The sequence below is a fragment of the Cutaneotrichosporon cavernicola genome, assembly GCF_030864355.1.
Source record: "Cutaneotrichosporon cavernicola HIS019 DNA, chromosome: 2".
Classification (NCBI taxonomy): Eukaryota; Fungi; Basidiomycota; class Tremellomycetes; order Trichosporonales; family Trichosporonaceae; genus Cutaneotrichosporon; species Cutaneotrichosporon cavernicola.
Window position 1 is genome coordinate 283224 of NC_083394.1, and position 20150 is coordinate 303373.

At 59.5% G+C, this 20150-nt stretch overlaps 6 protein-coding genes across 6 annotated transcripts; 4 read left to right on the plus strand and 2 right to left on the minus strand.

Moving 5' to 3' along the window:
- Positions 1 to 601: 601 nt before the first annotated feature.
- CcaverHIS019_0201170 (uncharacterized protein) lies at positions 602 to 2170 on the plus strand (the record flags this gene model as incomplete). Its single annotated transcript, XM_060597093.1, has 12 exons — positions 602 to 740; positions 804 to 862; positions 919 to 989; positions 1020 to 1074; positions 1111 to 1236; positions 1269 to 1437; positions 1486 to 1562; positions 1596 to 1720; positions 1754 to 1804; positions 1847 to 1923; positions 1962 to 1984; positions 2018 to 2170. The coding sequence occupies 12 exons, from the start codon at positions 602 to 604 to the stop codon at positions 2168 to 2170; spliced, it is 1125 nt and encodes a 374-aa protein (XP_060454021.1).
- A 1491-nt stretch (positions 2171 to 3661) lies between these two features.
- On the plus strand, positions 3662 to 6513 carry CcaverHIS019_0201180 (uncharacterized protein; the record flags this gene model as incomplete). Its single annotated transcript, XM_060597094.1, has 2 exons — positions 3662 to 3866; positions 3926 to 6513. 2 exons carry the CDS (start codon positions 3662 to 3664, stop codon positions 6511 to 6513), a joined length of 2793 nt encoding a protein of 930 aa, XP_060454022.1.
- Positions 6514 to 7339: 826 nt separating this feature from the next.
- HOM3 (uncharacterized protein) lies at positions 7340 to 11142 on the plus strand (the record flags this gene model as incomplete). Its single annotated transcript, XM_060597095.1, has 3 exons — positions 7340 to 7509; positions 7668 to 8163; positions 8563 to 11142. 3 exons carry the CDS (start codon positions 7340 to 7342, stop codon positions 11140 to 11142), a joined length of 3246 nt encoding a protein of 1081 aa, XP_060454023.1.
- A 1130-nt stretch (positions 11143 to 12272) lies between these two features.
- CcaverHIS019_0201200 (uncharacterized protein) lies at positions 12273 to 14181 on the minus strand (the record flags this gene model as incomplete). Its single annotated transcript, XM_060597096.1, has 4 exons — positions 12273 to 13010; positions 13044 to 13641; positions 13676 to 13680; positions 13813 to 14181. 4 exons carry the CDS (start codon positions 14179 to 14181, stop codon positions 12273 to 12275), a joined length of 1710 nt encoding a protein of 569 aa, XP_060454024.1.
- A 1181-nt stretch (positions 14182 to 15362) lies between these two features.
- Positions 15363 to 17408, minus strand: TRM44 (uncharacterized protein; the record flags this gene model as incomplete). Its single annotated transcript, XM_060597097.1, has 5 exons — positions 15363 to 15770; positions 15807 to 16022; positions 16066 to 16101; positions 16150 to 16347; positions 16380 to 17408. The coding sequence occupies 5 exons, from the start codon at positions 17406 to 17408 to the stop codon at positions 15363 to 15365; spliced, it is 1887 nt and encodes a 628-aa protein (XP_060454025.1).
- A 391-nt stretch (positions 17409 to 17799) lies between these two features.
- On the plus strand, positions 17800 to 19457 carry CcaverHIS019_0201220 (uncharacterized protein; the record flags this gene model as incomplete). Its single annotated transcript, XM_060597098.1, has 2 exons — positions 17800 to 17897; positions 17948 to 19457. 2 exons carry the CDS (start codon positions 17800 to 17802, stop codon positions 19455 to 19457), a joined length of 1608 nt encoding a protein of 535 aa, XP_060454026.1.
- Positions 19458 to 20150: the final 693 nt, after the last annotated feature.

The following is a 20150-nucleotide window of genomic DNA, read 5'->3' on the forward strand; positions in this document are numbered from 1 at the left end:
TGTTGTACCCATCCAATGAGGGTCCGAGCCTGCTCGGTTCCCACAATCGCCACTCACCTTCCTTCACCTCCCACCCCCACACCTTGAACCTGCGGAATTGCGGAATGCAAGGCCGATTGCTCACAACCTTACCTGCTCCTTTCGATACCTGTCCACATTGCTTCTATCTATAACACATCAAGCTATCCAGACAGGAATAAATGTCTGCACAGAGCACTCAGCGGTGCATTGTATGCCGCCTTGATGCTCTCTACCCTCCATGCATCAGACTGCGGCTTCGGAGCCGAAGAGATTGGGTCCAGACGTGAGGTGCCCCGAAGTGTACAACGACCATCGCCTCTGCACTGACTCTTGCTATACTTGTGGCCTTATACGCGTGAACGATGAATGGTATCTTTACCTGCACCGCACTCTACACTCTACATTCGCAATCTACATTCGCCCGAAACCCACTCACCCACAGCATCGTGACTAAAGCACACACAAGCGTCATTACTCAGGCTGTCGAGTGTGGAACGTCGCCACTACTCACTTTGAATACAAAACTCCCTTGCCCCCATCCTTCACAATACCTGCCTACACATCCATACCACTCGCCGGCATGGACGACATTCCTCTCCAGGGCAAGGCCACGAGGAGCACAATCTCGACGGTCGCGCAGACCCCAAAGACCCGCCCATGGTCCTTCCGCAAGACGTACCGCGACTCTGCCACCGACGAGCGCATCTACCTCTGTGTCGGTGAGACAGACTGACAGCAGTCGGTGGCCGGTTGTGCTCTGTGATCATGTGAACTGACAGCAGCCCTCACCGAGGCTGTGACTGTGACTGTACTCGCATTGGCCGCCTTCATTGTCATGGTCGTGCGTCTTTCACCACTCTCACACCCTCCGCCGGTTTGTCTCCTCTCTAATGGCAGACACGCATGCCACCATCCAACAAGCAGACGATTGGAGTGTCAGTATACATGGCCATATTTGTATTGGGCCGGTGAGTTTACTATGGTCTCCGTTAATCCAGCATCTTCTCCCTCGCGTACTCGCTCGACGCGATCCGTTCCCGAAACATCATCCAGGTGAGCTGCTTGGTTCCTTACGCCAAGCTCATACAGCTCGTACATCACATCTTCTTCCAAGTGTGCATGTTCGTTTATGCTGTCGCGGAGATCCCCCAGACTCGCTCCGCCCTCAAGAACCTCAACGACCCCGGAGGCTGTCTCATTCGGAACGGCGACTTTGTGTGTTCCAAACCAGACCGGACTGACGTCAGGACTGCTTGGGGCGCGGCTCGTTGTACTACCTTCTGCTAAACATCTTAATCTGGCCGATCATCATCACGGCCGTCGCCACGGCAGCCTACATCGTGCTCGTGCGGCGACTTACCCTTCGGTTCGGGTGGGAAGAGTGCAGGATCGTCAACGCCAACTATGAGCTGAGGCGTGCGTCTGGGCCCCGACTAGCTCGTTGTTCACCACAGCTGACGACAGGAATGTACCGCACATACTCGTGCATGGTGTCGCTGCTCAAGCTCCTGATGTTCTTCGCCAGCGCGTTCTGCATGGCCGTGAGCTGGTGAACCTGCCCGATCTGACAACAGTACATCGTCCTCATCACTGTACTGTGGAAGAACAAGGTCGATATTATCATCACTATCGTCGCACTCCCGATCTTCTATCCCACCATTCTCGCCACTGGATGGGCCCTGCTCTCCGAGGATTTCGCGTATGTTGGAGCACTGTCTCAAGCTCACACCAGCCTCATGATCATCTGTCTCGTGCTCCTGCTGGTGGGAGAGGCGTATCTCGTGTACGTGTCCGATGCCAAGCACTTTTGATGATCTGACAGAAGATACAAAATGGCCTCCCTGTGGGTGCCACGTACCGCCAAGCTGTACACCAGTACTCGCGCCACGCTTGCAGTGTTATGTGAGTTTCAGGATTCTCGCCTCCTCCGTTGACACCAGCCGCGTTTGCCATCGTCCTGCTTGTGAGTTGTTGGCATGACCCTAACTGACCGCAGCTGGCCGTCATCGTCAACGGCATCGCTTGCCTGTTCAACTTTGGCAAGGGCCTCCTCCCTGCACACCAGGAGCGGCGGCGGCGGTCAGCGAGGTACTTGAACCCCCTGGCCGGGCAGGAGCGCGAGTTGGAGACTCGCCTTGTTATCGAGTAGATTTGGAACCTGTCACGCCGGATTCCTGCGAAACGCCACCCCGGAGCGATAACGATACATGAGCTGAGCATCCCCATGCCGTTGTATTATACATTTCTTCTGTACATGTCTTCTGTCTCAAACTGGTAACGCCTCTTGCTGTGGCATGGTCATTTCCAGTGACGCACAAGCGTGAAGCTGTGCCTGGATAGACAGAACCCAAGCCGGGGCCACGTTTCCCTCGGCCCTCTGTCGCTCTCAGTGTTTGGCGACGTATCCTTATCATGGTGCAGCCCAAACGCTCTAGCCCCAAAACTATCGGAGCTGATGTGGCAGACGAAACGAGGCTTTGCAACTGGTGACTTTTAACCAGCGAGCCGAGAGCCTGTTGCATCGCCAACTTTTGGGGTTGCTTTGGGCTGCGCGGGTCGATGGATTGATGCAGACGATCGCGATCGGTTAGATCGGAACGCGCCAGTGACGTTGTGGACCCTGTTGAGGACGATATTCTCAAAAATTAAACCAGTCGTGATTTGCCGGCTGCCGGCAAACATGCAAACATGTCCACATGGTTGCAGGGATGAGGAGGAGTGGGATGGGGAGGTTTCTCGACATGGTCGACTGGTGGCCATGTCATGTCGACATGAGAGTGTACAACAAAAGCGTGTAGGGGGCCAGGGGGATGGGGATTACGGGAATTACGGGGACAGACCAATCAAGCTGAAACGCTGAATTGTCGGAGACGCGGGGCGCCGGGACCTCTGAGAGAGAGGGACAAGTGTGTGGCGCAAGTTGTCATGTAGACCATTAATGCATGATAACAGTCGTAAGAGAAGTGTCGACGATCGCCACAACCGTCACTAGTTGTCCCAAGTGACAATGTTGAACATGCATTCCATCAACATTGCAGAGGTGTAGAAGAGATTAACGGAGATTGTAAATGGCCGGATGTGTGGCGTAGGCCCGACCCTGGGCTTGGTTCACCCCTCTCTGGCCCTCTGGCAGCTGGATGCTTGCTTGGCCCTGGGGAGAGAGGTAGGTTTTAGACCTCTTACCTATGGCCCAGTCAATCCAACCGGTTCAACCTTAGCTTGGCCCTCGCATTTACACAATTACACACTCTTGTAAACTCTCACTTAGCAACTCTATCCCTCTAAACCTCTACCCCTCTACCTCCGTCTTCCTCCTCAATCTACTTTTGCTCCCACCCCCCACCCCCCTCCAGGACCACGACTCTCCTCCTCTTTTGTCTTCTCAATAACACTCTCACTCTCCTTCGTCGCTTGTCCCTCGCGCTTCGCCTCGTCTCGCGTCAACTACACATCGACACGAGAATCCGAGACAGACCGCGAGCCTCCCACCTAGGTCCCGCGACCACACTCCACCCATCATCAACATTCATCAGCCAACGCCCTCCTCCTCCATCTCTTCCTCGTATCTTTCGACTCTTAGACTCCCCTGCACTCGACACTAGCCGGGGCTATCCAAGATCCCGCCAGGGCGGCGGCCGTCATGCCGTCCTCCCTCATCCGCGCCGGCGTCAACGCGCTCCGCGACCGCTCCCGTGCCGTCGCTGCGTTTGCCGGCGTCGGCGGTGGTGGTGGAGCGCTACGCGACGACTTGCCCATGCACAGCTGGCACTTGGCGCCGGAGAGCCTTTCCGACGTCAGGCGCCTTCTGGTTTGGGCGGCGGCATGCGTGTTCCTCATCGTGCTCGGTAAGTTGTGACGGGTGTTTCTAAACTTGGATGTGTGCACGGTAAAGAAGCTTACGCAGTCGCCGCAACGTGCCCCGCCGAGTCGTCATTCCGCGCACACCTCACCGAGCTCGCGTTCCGGCGTCACCTGGCGCACATCCGATCCTCAGACGATCCCGAGGACGGCGTGCGCGCCACCAACGGTAGTACCCCAAACGGCACTACCAGTGGCGCCGACACACCTATCGCGCCATTCCGCTTTGCCAACCATGTCGCTATCACTCTTCGCACACCCAGCCTGTGCTACCGGTCTCTGTTTTTCATCGCTCTCGCTTTTGCCGCTCCTCCGTCGCCACCAGTCTACCTCACGGACCCGGTGATGGGAAAGCCTCCCAAAGCGTCCGGACCGCCCAAGCCCGAGCCCACAGTCGCCTACCTGGGCGTCCTGGGGCACTGGTTTATGCTCGGACACGTCCCGGCGATGCTGCAGTGGGCGTGGCGCGCTATGCGCATCGGACGCCGTGACAAGGCCCGCAAAAAGTCTGCCGCCCTGGACCGCGCAGGCGTCATGGAAATGCGTGCTGTCGCATTAAAGGACGAATCGCCAGGTTCAGGCTCCCGTCCGTCGGCACTCGTCCCCAAGCTCGTCTTCAGGACCGACTCACACAAGGACCTCGCTGATTTACTGCCGCTGCACTCGACCCCGTCTTCCATTCCGTCGGTGGGACCCGGGTCACGGCGCGGATCGGTGTCTACACTCGCTCCCCTGCCAATTCCGCCACAACAACCTGATCCATCGATCGAAATCTCTTCGCCTGTGCTTCTGGCTCTCAAGACAGACCTAGCGGCCGCGCAGGCCGTGGTCACCGAACTGCAAGCTCAGCTAGCGGCGCACGACGAATCGGTCACGGCGTCGCAGGCTCACCTACAGTCGACAGTCGACGAGCTGCGGCAGCGACGCAAAGACGACGATGCTGAGCGCCAGGATCTCAAGTCGAAAACCAAGACGCTGGAGGACCAGAAGCGCCAGGCAGAATCGGCGCGTCGCGACGCGGACAAGCGGCTCAAGGCTGCGGAAGCCGTTCGCGACGGGCTGTTGGCCAAAATAGCCGCAGCTCTAGGGGAGATTGAGGATCTGAAGGAGAGCATGGAAGCGAGCGAGAAGCAGGTCAAGATTGTAAACGAGGAAGGCGCGCAACTTGTGGTCGACACGCGCGTAGCAGTGAGGAAGAAGACTGAGGAACTGGGAGATCTCGAAACTCAGATTTCTCATCTCGACACGGCAATCGAATCACTGTGTAAGCAGGTGACCGACGCCGAGGACAAGCTCAAGACCGCCGAGACGGCTGCTGAGGAGGCGCGCAAGATTGCGCCCGAAGAGGAGATGATGCTCATGGCTGCTGCGTACGAGGCCGCCGCGTCCGAGTCGTACCTCCACGGGCAGCGCCAGAACCAGGTTGACAGTCGCTGGGCGTCCCAGGCCGCAGCGTACATGGCTGAGGCCGGGTTCCCCCAGCTCGACGAGTCATACACCGCGCGGCCCACGGCAAGCAGCACGGCCGGCGGCTACGGGCACCTGTCTCGAGCGCACCTGCACAACGCCTCTTACCGCAGCCTCAACGATAAACGCATGGCAGACGTTGCTGGCTTCGAAGACTTTGGCCCCGGTGCCTCGCGCTCTCTCGTACCGCAGCGCCACTCGACGCCGCCAATCCACGAACCGTCAGAGTACGGCTCGCCGAGCACGCAATCTGCGTCGTTCTCCAACTCCTGGCTTCCGCAGGGGCTTGTGCGCTCGCTCGAGGGTGGCGACACGCCACTCGACGTTGGCGTACCCGAGACTGACGGGGACGAATCTCTGTTTGCGTCGCTCGAGGACGCACTGGCTGCGGGACCTGAGGACGAGGGTTCACCCAACTACGACTCTGACCAGGACTCGCCTGTGGGTTGGCCGTCGTCGGCTCCACCCTCTGGTGAACGCAGAGTGACGCCGTCTTCGCGCTTCAACACGACTCCGCCTGTGATGAGCACCTCCGCTGCCACGTTACCTGGTATGGGCCATCTTCCATCCTCGCGCCGCTGGTTCTCGACGTCGCCGAGCAGCGAGAACGTGAGCTCGTTCCACCTGTTCAATGCTGGTCTGGGCTCGAGTGACTCGTTACCCGGTGGCTTCGAGAGCGCGTTCGCCCCCTCTGCCAGCGAGAAGAAGGCGCTCAAGTGGCCTCTTCTTGGCAAGGGCAGATGGACGGGAGGGCAGCGCAGCCTCAGTGCCCTGGACGAGGTAACCGCCAACCTGAAGCACGACCCCGGTCCGATCGGCAGCGGCAGTCCCCGTTCAGTCCAACCGTCTACCGGTCCCTCGGGCGCGTACAACCCAGGTCCGAGCGTCGAGGAGATCTTCAACCGTGCTCCCGGCGCGGACTGGCCCGCGTTTACCAACGGTTCATCCCGCTCGCCTCTCGCGTCCCCTGAATTTGCGACGATGACCACGACTACGACGACGGACAATTCGTCATTCCTCGGGCCCGGTCTGTACAACAACAACAAGGGCAAAGGACGGGAGGTCGGGGTCGAGGGCGAGGGCGAGGGTAACGAGGACGAGCACCGCGTGCCTGAGCGCAAGCCCTCGTTCCGCTTCTTCTCGCTTGCGCGCAAGGGTGCGGCGTAGCCTAGTATTTGAGTGTCCCCAAATGCAATGTGTTGAGGGGTGGTACGGGTGGAGGTGGAGGTGGAGGTAGATCTGTTGGACTAGGTCGAGGGGCGAGGTTTTGAGGCGCGAGAGGGCAGGCGCGTTAGATCAGAGTGCGACGCCGTCTGAAGATTCATGTCCGCGGTCCGAGCGCATCAGCCGATGCTTCCGTCACCCGAGACGTCACACGTCAGCCGTCCGCCTTTGAACAGAATGCTGGTAGATCAAGAAGGCCATTACTTGAACTACGTAGTTACGAAGGTACAAGTGGATCTGTGGCTGGGGCTGTGGAGAGCCTGGGGCCACAGTGCGGGGGCGAGTAAAATACGTTGCAGCGCCTTCTACTTGACCAGCGAACAGGCGCCTGGCAGGTTGCACGGCCTTTATGGTATCGGCTGATTATTACAGGCCTTTAACCCGCTGGATAAACGAGATTGGTGACTCACGTGACTAGACCATAGACCCTAGTAAAGGTACGGCCGTATTGGCCGACTCGCGACTTTCGAGTCGATGGCGACATTGGTTAGCTTTAGAAAGTTAAGAAACTTGGGTTTGGTTGGATTCCTGTTTCTTATTCTTTCAACTTGTCTCATCTGTTTAACATCCCAACTTTGTGTGCGGAGCCCATTTGCACCGCGTGGTCTTGCCGACTATCCCTCGCCCTAAATACTAGCTCCCCTCCAGCAATTCCAGCTCGACCAGCAAGCTACTCTTCGATCTCTGGCTCACGCCTTCAACCTCGCCAACTCTAGCTCACTACGCTAGCCCTCGATTGCTCCGGTTCCCTTCCTTCACCGTCGCCACAATGCGCTCCCAAGCGTCCGATGCATCAACGCCGCGCTCGGCTACGCCGACATACGGCGCCGACGAACGGCTCAAGGCCAACTCGACTGATGAGAGGGTGCCCTACGTCGTCCAGAAGTATGGCGGTACATCGGTCGGAAAGAGCCTCGATTCTATCACGGGTATCGTTGAGTGAGTAGCAAAGCGCAGCTCGCAAGCGCGAGCTCGGTCGTGTGCTTGGGCCTCTGGGCATCACGGCGATCACCTTCCCTTTGCCTTCGTCTCTTCCTCGCCTTCCTGGCGTTCCGTGGTCACCTCATCGCGCCCCAAAACCCCATTCCTAACCCCAGATCGTACCTCGCGTCCCACCGCGTCGTGGTAGTATGCTCGGCCCGCTCGACAGAAACCAAGGCCCTCGGCACGACCAACCTCCTCCTCCAAGCCTCTCGCGAGGCGTTACAACCCGCCTCGGCGCGCCCCACCGCAAGCGGCTACCAGACGCCGCTGTACCCGAAGCGGGTCGGCAGCGGCTACTTCTCGCAGAGCATGGTGTCCTCTCTCTCCAGCTTGAAGGACGACGGACGCAGCTCGAGCCCGAGCCCGTTCCAGCCGTCCGGCCGTGCCCGCGCCAACACCGGTAGCAGCGGGACCGAGACGCCCTCGGAGTGGGCCAACGGCTCTAATGAGACGTTTGAGGCTGGCTTCAACGCCACGGTCGACACTATCAAGCGTGGACATATTGCCGCCGCGCATAAGGCGCTCAATCGAGGCCCTCTGCGCGACGAGCTCGAGGACGAGATTGAGCGCGACTGTGAGGCACTGCGCGCGTTCCTGAATGCTGCCAATGTGAGTGTCTGCTGTGTGTGCTGTGTTTGTGGTGTGGCAGACGTCTGCTGTGTGGCGGTGACATGGTTGCATGTGGTACCGGAACGCGGGTGGTGTTGGGTTAGCGGTGTGTCGTGAAGCGAACAGCCCGGTCGGGGTATGGTGGCACGCGTGTTCCCGCAAGCCTCGTGTTTGTCACGGTCTGCTTCTGCGTTTCCAGAGTCCCGCGTGGAGCGCGGCGTCTGTTCTGCTTTCCGGCGGAGGGGTGTCTGCAGCTGTGTTACAGCAACACGCCGAGCCTAGAGGTGGACATCATGAACTCTGGGGAATGTTGTCAGATGGTCGTACCATCTTCGGGCCACAGCTATTCACCGCCTGTCGGATCCACCCCAGCCCACTCGGAGCCACGGCTGACCCCAGATCATCGACGAGATCTCACCTCGGTCGCAGGACTCTATCATCGGTACCGGCGAGCGGCTAGCGTGCAAGATTGTCGCGGCCGCATTGAGGGATCGCGGTATCGACTCTGAGCTTGTGGTTCTGGACAACATTGTCGACCAGTCGATGACGTCGGCCATGGATGCAGCGCTCACGTCCTCGGGCGACCAGGGTGTGTCCCAGCTCGGCCAGACCTTTTATGACGAGCTCTCCAGACGCCTCGGCGACAGGTTGCGCGAGTGTGGCCAGCGCGTCCCAGTTGTCACTGGTTTCTTTGGGCCCGTTCCCGGCTCGCTCCTCGCTCAGATCGGGCGCGGCTACACAGACCTCTGCGCTGCGCTGTGCGCGGTCGGTGTCGAGGCCGGCGAGCTCCAGGTGTGGAAGGAAGTCGACGGCATCTTCTCGGCCGACCCTCGCAAGGTGCCCGGCGCGCGTCTTGTGCCGTCCATCACGCCTGACGAGGCCGCTGAGTTGACGTACTACGGCTCCGAGGTTATCCACCCCTTCACGATGGAACAGGTCATTCGCGCCAAGATCCCCATCCGCATCAAGAATGTCGAGAACCCCAAGGGCTCGGGCACCATCATTCTTCCCGAGTCGGACCTCACTGCGAGCGTCGACGGACTCGACCGCCTCCCCACGGCCGTGACGATCAAGGACCGGATCTTGGTGCTCAACATCCACTCGAACCGCAAGACCATCTCGCACGGTTTCCTTGCACGCATCTTCGGCACGCTCGACCGCGCTGGCGTCGTGGTCGACCTCATCTCGACGTCCGAGGTGCACGTCTCGATGGCGCTGCAGGATTTTGGCAACGCGCGTCGCCTCGAGCGCTTAGTTAAGGACCTCGAGAAGATTGGCGAGATCACCATCTCGCGCGACATGGCCATTCTTTCGCTCGTCGGCAGAAACATGCGCAACGCCATTGGTTCGGCGTCGCTCATGTTTAGCGCGCTCGCTCGCGCCCAGGTCAACCTCGAGATGATCTCGCAGGGTGCCTCCGAGATTAACATCTCGTGTGTCATAGAAAACAAGGACGCCGTCAAGGCGCTAAATGTCATCCACGACTCGTGCCTCTCGCACAAGCCGGTTGGCGTACGCAGTGGCGACGGTCGCGTCAAGGCGCTCACGCGCGCGTCCGTCAACCCTGCGGTGCTGCACGTGGAGTACGCAGTGCGCGGCGAGCTGTCGCTCAAGGCCGACGACTTCACGCACAGGCTCCAGGCGGGCGACAAGAGCCTGCCCTTCGACAAGATCCTGTACGCCAACATCGGCAACCCGCAGGAGCGCGAACTCAAGCAGCAGCCGCTCACGTACTGGCGCCAGGTCGCCGCTCTCGTCGAGTACCCCGAGCTCATGGCACACCCAATGGCGGCCGAGCTGTTCCCCTCTGACGCGATCGCCAAGGCTGGCCAGCTCGTTGAGGAGTTTGGCTCGGTCGGAGCGTACACTGCCTCCAAGGGCTCGCTGCCGATCCGCAAGCGTGTCGCGCAGTTCATCGAGAAGCGCGACGGCTTCCCGGCCGACCCTGAGGAGATCATCCTCACGGGCGGCGCAACGCCTGCTGTCGCCATGATCATGGACCTCGCCCTGTGCCCCGGTGACGGCGTCCTTATCCCCATCCCCCAGTACCCGTTGTACACCGCGACGCTCTCCCACTTGCAGGCGACGCCGGTGCCGTACCACCTCGACGAGAAGCGCGGGTGGGCGCTCAACGTCGCGAGCCTGAAGAATGCGATTGCGCGGGCCAAGACTAACCCCTCGCTCCGCCAGCTTAAGGCGCTTGTTGTCATCAACCCTGGCAACCCGACCGGCTCGTGCCTCTCCGAGGCCGACATGCGCGAGATCGTCCAGCTGTGTTACGACGAGAGCCTTCTGCTCCTCGCCGACGAGGTGTACCAGAACAACGTGTACGACCCCAAGCGACGCCCCTTCGTGTCGTTCAAGAAGGTGCTCCGCTCGATGCCTGAGCCTGTGGCGAACGGCGTCGAACTCGTCTCGTTCCACTCGATCAGCAAGGGTGTGTCGGGCGAGTGCGGTCGCCGCGGTGGATATGTCGAGAGCGTCAACCTCGACCCGGAGGTCGATGCGCTCCTTCTCAAGATGGCCAGCATCAACCTCTGCGCGCCCGTGCAGGGCCAGGTCGGCGTCGACCTTCTCGTCTCGGCGCCACCCGTCGGCGCTCCCTCGCACGAGACATTTGCGAAGGAGAGCGCAGTGATCCACGAGGGCATGAAGGCGCGCTCCAAGCTCATGGCTGCCCGCCTCAATGCTCTCCAGGGCGTCGAGTGCCAGCCCGCCGACGGGGCGATGTATCTCTTCCCGTCGCTCCGGTTCCCGCCCAAGGCCGTCGAGGCTGCACGCAAGGCCAACAAGGAGGCCGACACATTTTACGCCCTAGCCCTGCTCGACGCTACGGGCATCTGCGCCGTTGCAGGCTCGGGCTTCGGACAGGAGGACGGCACGTACCACCTGCGCGTGACGACGCTGTGTCCCGACGCCGAGGAGATGATGTCGCTCATCGAGGGATTCCACAAACAGTTTATGGCAAAGTACGCATAACCCCAGACGCAGAGAAATGTGCTATAGGAGCGAGCATGTAGAAAACCCACAGTAGAGGAGCATTCATATCCGGTAGAGCATGTCATTAGTGGACGAGCGTGGCTCTCTCTATCCGGTTGCGAAGTCTCATTATCAACACCGCATGCTGGCTCCCGTCCCGCCCCTTGCGCGCCGCTTGCGGTTGGATCAACGGCAAGTTGGGCTTCAGGACTTGTCGCAACTCTCTCTCTCACACACCTCTTCTTCCCATGTGTTTTAAAAATGTTGAAATCTCGCGCCACTGCACAGCTCCAGGTTTCGCCCGGAAAGTTTCGCCTGCAAAAAACTTTTGCAAAAGACTCGGCTAGGCCTTGCCCGCACGCTGAGTCGAACAGCGGTTAGCTCAGATGAGGAACACGCCACAACGAACTGTGATAACCACCTACACTATACGGGCTGGTTGAAAATTCGGATTTTCTGGCGTATAGGATTTGACCGCTCCAATTGAACAGTCCGATTTCGGCTTATTGGAATGTCGTTTGAAGGATGACTTCTGACATCTGGCCACGGCGAGGTCGAGGATGGAGCTGGGCCAGACCAGGCGCGCTCCAACAGGCACCAAGCGGAGATTGATAGTTGATGTGTCTGCTAGTAGGTTGACGCGAGGGGGTAGGGGGACGACGGCTGGTTGAGGTATTAGAGGCATACGGCGTGAATGGCGGGCGTCCTTATTGGGCTGACTGAGAGTTGGTGAGCGGCCGATGAGCTGTTGAGGTGAGTACATGAGATATAGCGAGCGGCCTCGTCCGAGCGCGTGTGCTCCCGTTGTGATGCTGATGGGCGATAAGCACATTATTACATTGTTGGGATCGCTCTCCAATGTTGGGTTTGGGTTCGTCTTCAGCAGCTGTGAGATGACATTATCCTCCCTCTCTCCTCGGCGCCCACCTCCAACCGCTCTTCGCGCATCGTCAATTCCCTCGGCCCACTCAGCCACTCAGCCGCTCAACGCATCCCCAATGTAACCATGCAATATAGACTACAGGCCCTATTGACACGATGAAAGAAACGGGAAATTTAGATGGGTGGCGGGACCCTATACAACAAGGTACATAGCGGCACCTGGCTGCCATGGCCTTATAGATAAAATATTAGACAGCATGGCCGACCTCGACCGTGGCATATTGATGCTGTGCAATTTGAGCCTGCACGGGTGGAGGGGTGACGCGGTACTGTGTGTGCTGGACGACGGGTGCCTCTTCCGCGCAGATGCCGTACATGTTTTCGAGGGTGCGGCTGCGTGCGGGGGACGGCCGCGTTGGCGTTTGCACTTGGGGGTCCGCGAACGGGTCGGGGTCAAGGGGGGGGACAGGGACGCGTCTCGCCTGTGGTTGGCGGATACGGGATGGCGATGGGTTTGCGGCAGGGGAGTCGGTGGGGGAGTTGAAGACGCCGGCATTGTCGTACGCTAGCCATTCCTCGTAGTGCGTGTTGCGGAAATGAGAGGCGTCGTCGTCGAGCTGCATGACCTGGCTGTGGTCGTCGTCCGAGTCGCTGCGCGCGTACGGGTACGCTCCCTGGGCTTGGTTCATGCTGGGCTTGGTCAAGTCGAGCCGGGTCGGGCTGGACCCCACGCCCGCCAGGCCAGGCCCCACGCTACCGCGTGACCTCCCTTGATTGGCAAAGGGGACGGCAAATGTCGAGAGATGCCTCCAACGCGAGCGTTGGTTTGGAAGCGGCCCGTCAGAGAAGTCGAGTGCAGAGTGCTGCGTGCCATTGCGGCGCAGGTCGCTTGCGCCTCCTTTTTCCAACGCTGCGCCGTAGGTGCTAAAGGCGTACGGGTTTGACTCAGCGGGCGTGCTGATGATTTTGCTGCGCTTGCTACGGCGCTGTTGTCAGTGGCAGGTATTCGGATGACTCACAACACAGAACATGATGACCAACAGGGCCACGCCGATGGCAGCGATAACGCCGATTGCGATACCCGCTTTCGCTCCAGCGGAGAGGCTCTCGTTCTCAGACCCTGCACTGGCCGCTGTGGCAGAGTTTGAGGCATTAGTTGAGGGAGAGGCAGCACGAGACGGTGAGGCAGTCACACCTGGGCTGGTGGGATGGACTTTTGGCGTCAGGGATGTCCCCCCAGGCGCGACCGAGCGCGAAGATGCAATGCCTGCAACGGCAGCCGCGGATGAACTGGCGAGAGCAGATGACGAGGACGAGACAGCACCGATGATGCCAGCAACGACTTCTGAGCTTGTAGGAGTATCAGCAGCGGTGGTGGACTCAGCAGAGGCAGCAGCTGTGGTTTGGCTTGGCTGGCCAAAAGTTTCCTGGGTTGGGCCAGCGGCCAATTCCTGTGTAATGGATGTCTCTGGTGGTGCCTGCCAGACCTCCTGTGACTTGGCCGCCGCGATCTGCTTGTTGGTCGTTTCGGCAGGCGGAGCGGACTCGGAAGAGGAGGAAGTCCCTTGCGGTGCGGGGTCTGTGGAAGGGGCGGGATCGGGCGTCGGCGTCGACTCACTAAAGGTCAGTTACAACGACGACCGGTACGCACGGCGGCTGAACGTCAGGAATCGTCGTCGGGATCGAGCTTGGAGCAGGGGCAGGGTTCCCGCTCGGGGCACCAGAGTTGCTTGGGCTCTGAGGCGGTGATGGCACCGCCCCGTCTGTCCCCTGTGGTGTTTGTCTCACAGTCTGCTGATGGGTATCGTCGGTCGACACGCCGTCTACCTTGGCGGCCTCGCTCGGGGAAGGGGTGATGTGGGTGACGTTGGGAGGCGGGGTATCGGTGACGCCGGAGGAAGGGACGCTGGGGGATTGGGTGTCGACATTAGGGGCTGGGGTATCGTTCTTAGCTGGTGGTGACGCATCGTTGGTGCTCGAGCTCGGAGGGGGGGATGTATTGGCGCTAGACTCCTGTCTGGCAACGTGGGGGATATAGCGAACAGCGCGTCCGAGGAAAGGCAGGGTCTCGGGGTGGTGTGCACGCTCCTCGGGCGGGTGATGGAAGTGTTGCCGGCGGCGCAGTCGAGCCACCACGGGAGCCGTGTCGGCTGTCATTGTTCGGAGTCGAGAATCGGCAGGATGTAGATGTCCGTGTCGGCGGTGGGGCGAGGTGGAGATGAAGAGATGAAGAGGGGACAAAGGGGTCGGAGGTGGCGAATACTCGGGCGCTGCCGCGAGCGAACAAGATAAAGATCGTGAGGGTAGAACGAAGGGCGACAAGGAGGGTAGAAGAGAGGGTGACAAGACACGAAGAGGAGATAAGAAGAGAGGACAAAAGGAGTAAGGAGAGGAGGGGGGGATAGGTTGAGCGAGTGTGTTGTTGATGGATGGAGCGAGTGTGTCGGATGTGTTGCATGTGTTGCATGGCTCGCAAGGTCTCACCAGGGCCAAGTCGGGAATCCCAACGTTAGATGCGGCCCAAGTTAGCTGTTGCTAGGGACTAGATCTGTTCGGACCTCGTAGCCGCAGGGTTAGACATCATTCAAACGTATAGGAGAGCTAGATCTGGGGGGTGTTGACACCTAAAGAAGAGTGGCTGGGAGGGTGGTCGCGGGCAAGTAGCGGCCCCTGCCCAGTTGCCCAGTTGCCCAGTTGCCTAGTGCCCAGTTTGTTTGCCCAGCCTACCCAACAATAATCGATGATGTGAGCGCGTCCACGCAAAGTGTCGAGTGAGGCGTTTTAGAATGCTCGATGGACGAGACCGCGGACCGGCATCCCCTGCCGGCCCCTGACCTCCGTACAGTCTTCTTCCGCCCTGTCATTAGGTTTGGCATAATGCCCATTAGTAAAATGACCGTTTCATGAATAGTGGGTTCAGGGGTTTAACCCGGGGTAGTTGGTCCCGGTTTCCTGGTGCTGCATTCCTCGGTCCTGAGATTTCCCCTGAACGCCATCAGCCAGACGCGTAGACAAACAGAACCTTGTCAACATGGGCTCAAGTTGGGTCAAACACTTCAAACAACCCTTGACGCTACCCTCAAGTCGAAAAGGCGCGCTCAGACCGTGCGGGGTATTCGTGTGCATGGTATCGTCTCAACGGGGCCTGCAGTCAGACCTGCCGGCATCCCCAGCCAAGCCAGGGCAGGGGGTATGAGCGTCACCCAAGCGCAAGACTGGTCGTGTGGGAGCGGTGTTTGAGAATCAGGTAATGCCGTGCTGTGCATGTCGCTCGTTGACGCATGTGCGACAAATGTCGCCAGTCGATGTGTGAAGATTCCACTTTGCGTCCCCTTCATCTAGTGCTCCTTGCCCTCCTTGGCGCGCACCTTGAACTCACCACGGCCGCGCACACCGAGCACTTGGTCAAGAGCCCACTGGCGGCACGCACGGTCCTCGGCGGCATCCTTTGTCCAGCGACTGCGTGCGACGATGCCCCACCCACGCGTGGACGGGATGCGCAGGCTCTCCTTCTCCCACTTCCAACCGCACTGAAGGCCCCACCACCCAAGCCACATGACATACGCCTTGTACCGGCTCGCACCGGGGTCAAGGCCGGCCTCAAAGCCACCCTCGGGAGTGTGCGCGTGCGCCGGTGGGTTGAACTCGTTGGACGTGAACTTGTCATCAAGCGTGTGCAGGCAGCATGGGAGCGAGAGGAAAGGGATCGGCTTGGCAGGGAGGAGCGAGAGGAGAGGGATCCACGGCTGCGGTCAGCTAGACTGCACGACACAGCGACTCACCGTAAGCTCGTCGGCGTGGTTGCCGAGAAGGAATGAGTCGTCGGGGATGACATTCGCTCCGCGACCCGGCCACGCGCCTGCTTCCCATTCCCCGATCGTACTTGGGAACAATGACGGCATATCGATGGGAAGTTCGACGAGCGCACACCGCGTTGCCTCGGGGTACTGCGGCCAGGTGCGACGTTGCCGCAGCTCGTACCCTCGCCCAGCGTATCCCTGAAAGTCAGCTGAGCTGGCTTGCAATTATGAGGTTACGCACCTCGGATACTAGAATGTGCACCAGAAGTCCGTTGCCCTGTTCATTAGTCCCGGCCTCGCACCTCGCACTCAGATAAAGACTTACGCATCCGAGATCAACAAAGCCCCCTGGTGGGCGACCCCACTTGTCCCACTCCATGCCCACCTCGCTTCCCTCTCGCGGAGGGTAAATGTCGCGCCAGAGCAGCATGAGAAAGGCGGCGATAGCAATGTCCTGTGATCCCCAAGTTGCAATGTTGTTTGGCAACAAACGGTCGTCGGGTGAGCCTCCGTCTCGCACACTCTGTCCGTTGGCACGGTACGAGCCCCACTCACCTTCCACACGTGTCGCTTGACGTCCTCAACCTTTGTGCTCCACGGCTGGGGTACACGGCTGTCCAGCTGCTTGTGCCGCTCCTTGAGGGCCTGGTAGAGGTCCTGGAACGGCTCACGCGATACAACGACGTCGTGGTGCACGCGCTTGACGTAGCCGTGCGCGGTACCATGGCCGTGCTTGTGCAGCTTCTCGAGGAGATGCAGGCAGGTGCGCTGGAGGCGGCGCTCGGCTGCTACGCGGGCCTCTTCGCGACCCTCGGGTGTGTCGTCTTCAAGGACAGTGGCGGGCGGTGCGACGACCTCAGTGGCGGATGACGGCCCGGCGAGGGGAGAGCGCTTCCGCTGAGGTTTCGGCGGAGGGCCTAAGACGTCGCCTGCAGGCGTCGGCGAGTCCTCGAATGGGAGGTATCCAATGTAGATGCGACCGTAAACGCGAGGACCATCCCCTTCTTGAGGTTCGCCGGTCTCGTCGGCTTTCCACATGAACCCTAACTGCCTCACTGGCGGGTGGTAGTATGGCATTTCAGCTGCCGAGATCACTTCGGGCGTCTTGACGACAAAACCGAGCCGCCCGTCGTCGGATGAGTACGCTGCATTGCGCTGGCAGAGTCTGGCGTCGCGGTGCACCTGTCGTGGCACAAAGCGGACACGTAGTCTCTCGATCGGCACGGGATCCACACCGATGTGCGCTGCCAATGCGTCGTCCACCGCATCCGTGGCCGGGATGCCAGGAAGCTTCTCGGCGCGCAGAATGAGACTCGAGTTCTGCTCGGGATGCAACGACTGCTCCTGGAGGACGGAGTGGAAGAGGTCGAGGGGGAAATACGCCGGGGCCGAGAGAGGGACGACCCAGCCTGGTGCTGATAGGGGGGTGGTCGCGTCGTGAGGAAGGTAGGTCGGCTCGAACTTGGGCCGCGAGATTTCCTTACCAGGCTTGGGCTTGAGTGTGGGGTTTGGCTTTGCCGGTTTGGATACCTTGGCCTCTGAGGCGACGGCTGCTAGTGGGTCAACCTGGTCTTCAAGGGCCATGATTTTGGTCGTTAGGACGGAAAGTGCGGAAAGAAAGAAAAGTGGGTGGGTGTAAGGCAAAGTTCAGAGTGATAGATTGTCGATCTTTGGTGAAATGACGTCCAGGAACCACAGGAACCATTATCCGCACATTGCCTCGAGTCTAGACTTTTACGGACATTTTCTTGTCATCTCCGTTTTCTGGTTGTACGCGCTATAATGCCCTGATTATGGTGCCTGCTTTTACCTCAAATGGGCGGGGGAAGTGAACGTGAACGTGTCCAAGCTTCAGGACCCACCCCATTTCTATTACCCGCGTCTCTTTTCCACGTAGCCACTGAGAGGCCCATAGTTGGGTACCCCCGCCCTTCTCTTCGCTTCGTTTCTTTCAATCACTCCAACCACCATCAAAATGTCGGCAGTGGACAACAAGTTCCCCGCCGAGGTCAAGGCTCAGGACGCCGTCAATGGCGTCCAGGCTAACGGCTCCTCCAAGCCGGCCTTCCGCCTGTAAGTCACGCATCCCTGCTCCCTACTACCTTGCCTGTCGCTGACAGTAGCACCAACTCGCCCTGCATCCCCAACGGGCCGCTGCCCGCCGAGGGCTCGGGCGCCTTCAACAACTACCACTTGGCTGCTATCGTTATCCTCGTGCCGTGGTTTGTCCAGCGCTGCCTCCCCTTCGGTCGCCGCAGCTGGTACATCTACTTCTTCCTGTTCATCGTCCTGGGTCTGCCCCTCACGATCGGCTACTGGATCCTCACCTCGCGCTACGGCCCTCCTAAGAACAACAAGGTGCCCATGCCCAACCGCCCGCTCTCGGACTACTACATCATTGTTGACGAGGAGATGCGCACCAAGTGGGATGGCAAGAAGATGCCCATGCAGGTCTGGCACGACGCGTACTTTGACGGCAAGATTCAGCTCGCGCCTGGCCTCACCCTCCTCGACGTCCTCGAGTACCGCTACGACTGGTCGCGCTTCGAGCTGTCGTTTGAGAACTTCCGCTACGTCCTGTTCAACCTGATCCCCGACGTCATCTTCCACACCCAGAAGCAGGACGTTGACCACGTTCGTGACAACTACGACCGGGGCAACGACTTCTACTCCTGGTTCCTCGGACCCAGAATGATCTACACCGGCGGTATCATCAGCGACGTCACTCGTGAGGAGACCCTCGAGGAGCTCCAGGACAACAAGCTCAACATTGTTTGCGACAAGCTCCAGCTCAAGTCCACCGATGACCTTCTCGACATTGGCTGTGGCTGGGGCACTCTCGCCGCCCACGCCGCCAAGAACTATGGTTGCCAGGTTACTGGTATCACGGTCGCCCAGGGCGGTGCCGACTGGGGCAACCAGAGACTCCGCGAGTCTGGCATCCCCGAGTCGCAGGGCCGCATCCTCTGCATGGACTACCGCGACTTCCCCAAGGACAAGAAGTTTAGCAAGATTACCTGCCTCGAGATGGCTGAGCACGTTGGCATCCGTCGCTACCGCACCTTCCTCAACGAGCTGTACAACCTCCTCGAGGACGACGGAATCATGATCTTCCAGGTCGCTGGTCTGCGCAAGTGCTGGCAGTTCGAGGACCTTATCTGGGGTCTCTTCATGAACAAATATGTCTTCCCCGGAGCCGACGCTTCCCTCAACTGCGGTTGGGTCGTCAACGAGCTGGAGGGTGCCGGCTTTGAGGTCCAGAGCGTCGACGTCTTTGGCGTGCACTACGCCGCCACCATCAACGGCTGGTACAAGAACTGGGTCTCGAACCGCGAGAAGGTCGAGGCCACGTACGGCCCCCGCTGGTACCGCGTTTGGCTCTACTTCCTCGCCTACTCGATCATTGTTGCTCGCCAGGGTGGCTCGTCCGTCTTCCAGATCACGGTCCACAAGAACCTCAACGGCTTCCACCGCGTCGACATGATCCCGTCCCACCCGGTCATCAAGACGCTCCGCCGCAAGGGCGAATTTACCCCGATCGACACTCACAAGGAGTGGTTCCCCCAGGTCTACGGCACCTCGGTCCCCGCCGTGGCTCCCGTCGTTGCTCCCGCCGTTGCTCCCGCCGCCTAAGCGCGGCCTGTACCGGAATGTTTGACCGCAGCCAGGCGCTCTCCTTCGTGTCCATCTACCTCCACCTACCTCACCTTAAGCGCATAGAACAACGCTATAGACTACTTGGCACCAGCGCTGCGGCGTCTTTGAATGCATGTTTGTCTTGCAACTGTGCTCCGTGAATGCTTATGGGGATGTTGGTGTCGTTGTCGTCTATAACACTCGGTACATTCCAGTGCCGGAGGGACTTTGGCGAGAGCGGGGTCGTCCTGGTATTCCGCCTTCATGAGTGATATAGAGAAGGGACTCACGACGACGCAGTACTGAAGATATCATTTGCAGCGGTTCCTCCGAGAAGAGGTCGGCGAGGAGGCGGACGCTCAAGCAGTTGGAAGTTGGGTCAGGCTTGGTTGCGTTGCTCGTCATTTGGGTGAGGGGTAACAGAGGTGTGAGTGAGGTAGTGGTAGGTAGAGGATGTGGATGATTATGGGTGGTTTCCAGAGTTTTGATTTGGAGTGTGGCAGATTTGAGTTGAATTCACTCAATGGCGGAAGGTTGTCCGAGGTTGTGACCGTGTTAGCTGTGACTTGTAGTAACTCAATGTCTATATGCTTTGCTGGCCTCCACGGTGTCCTCTGACCGTGTACACATGATGGTCAGTGTGGTCAAGAAGTTTAGTCATCATCAGATCTCTGGTGTCAGCCCCCTCTC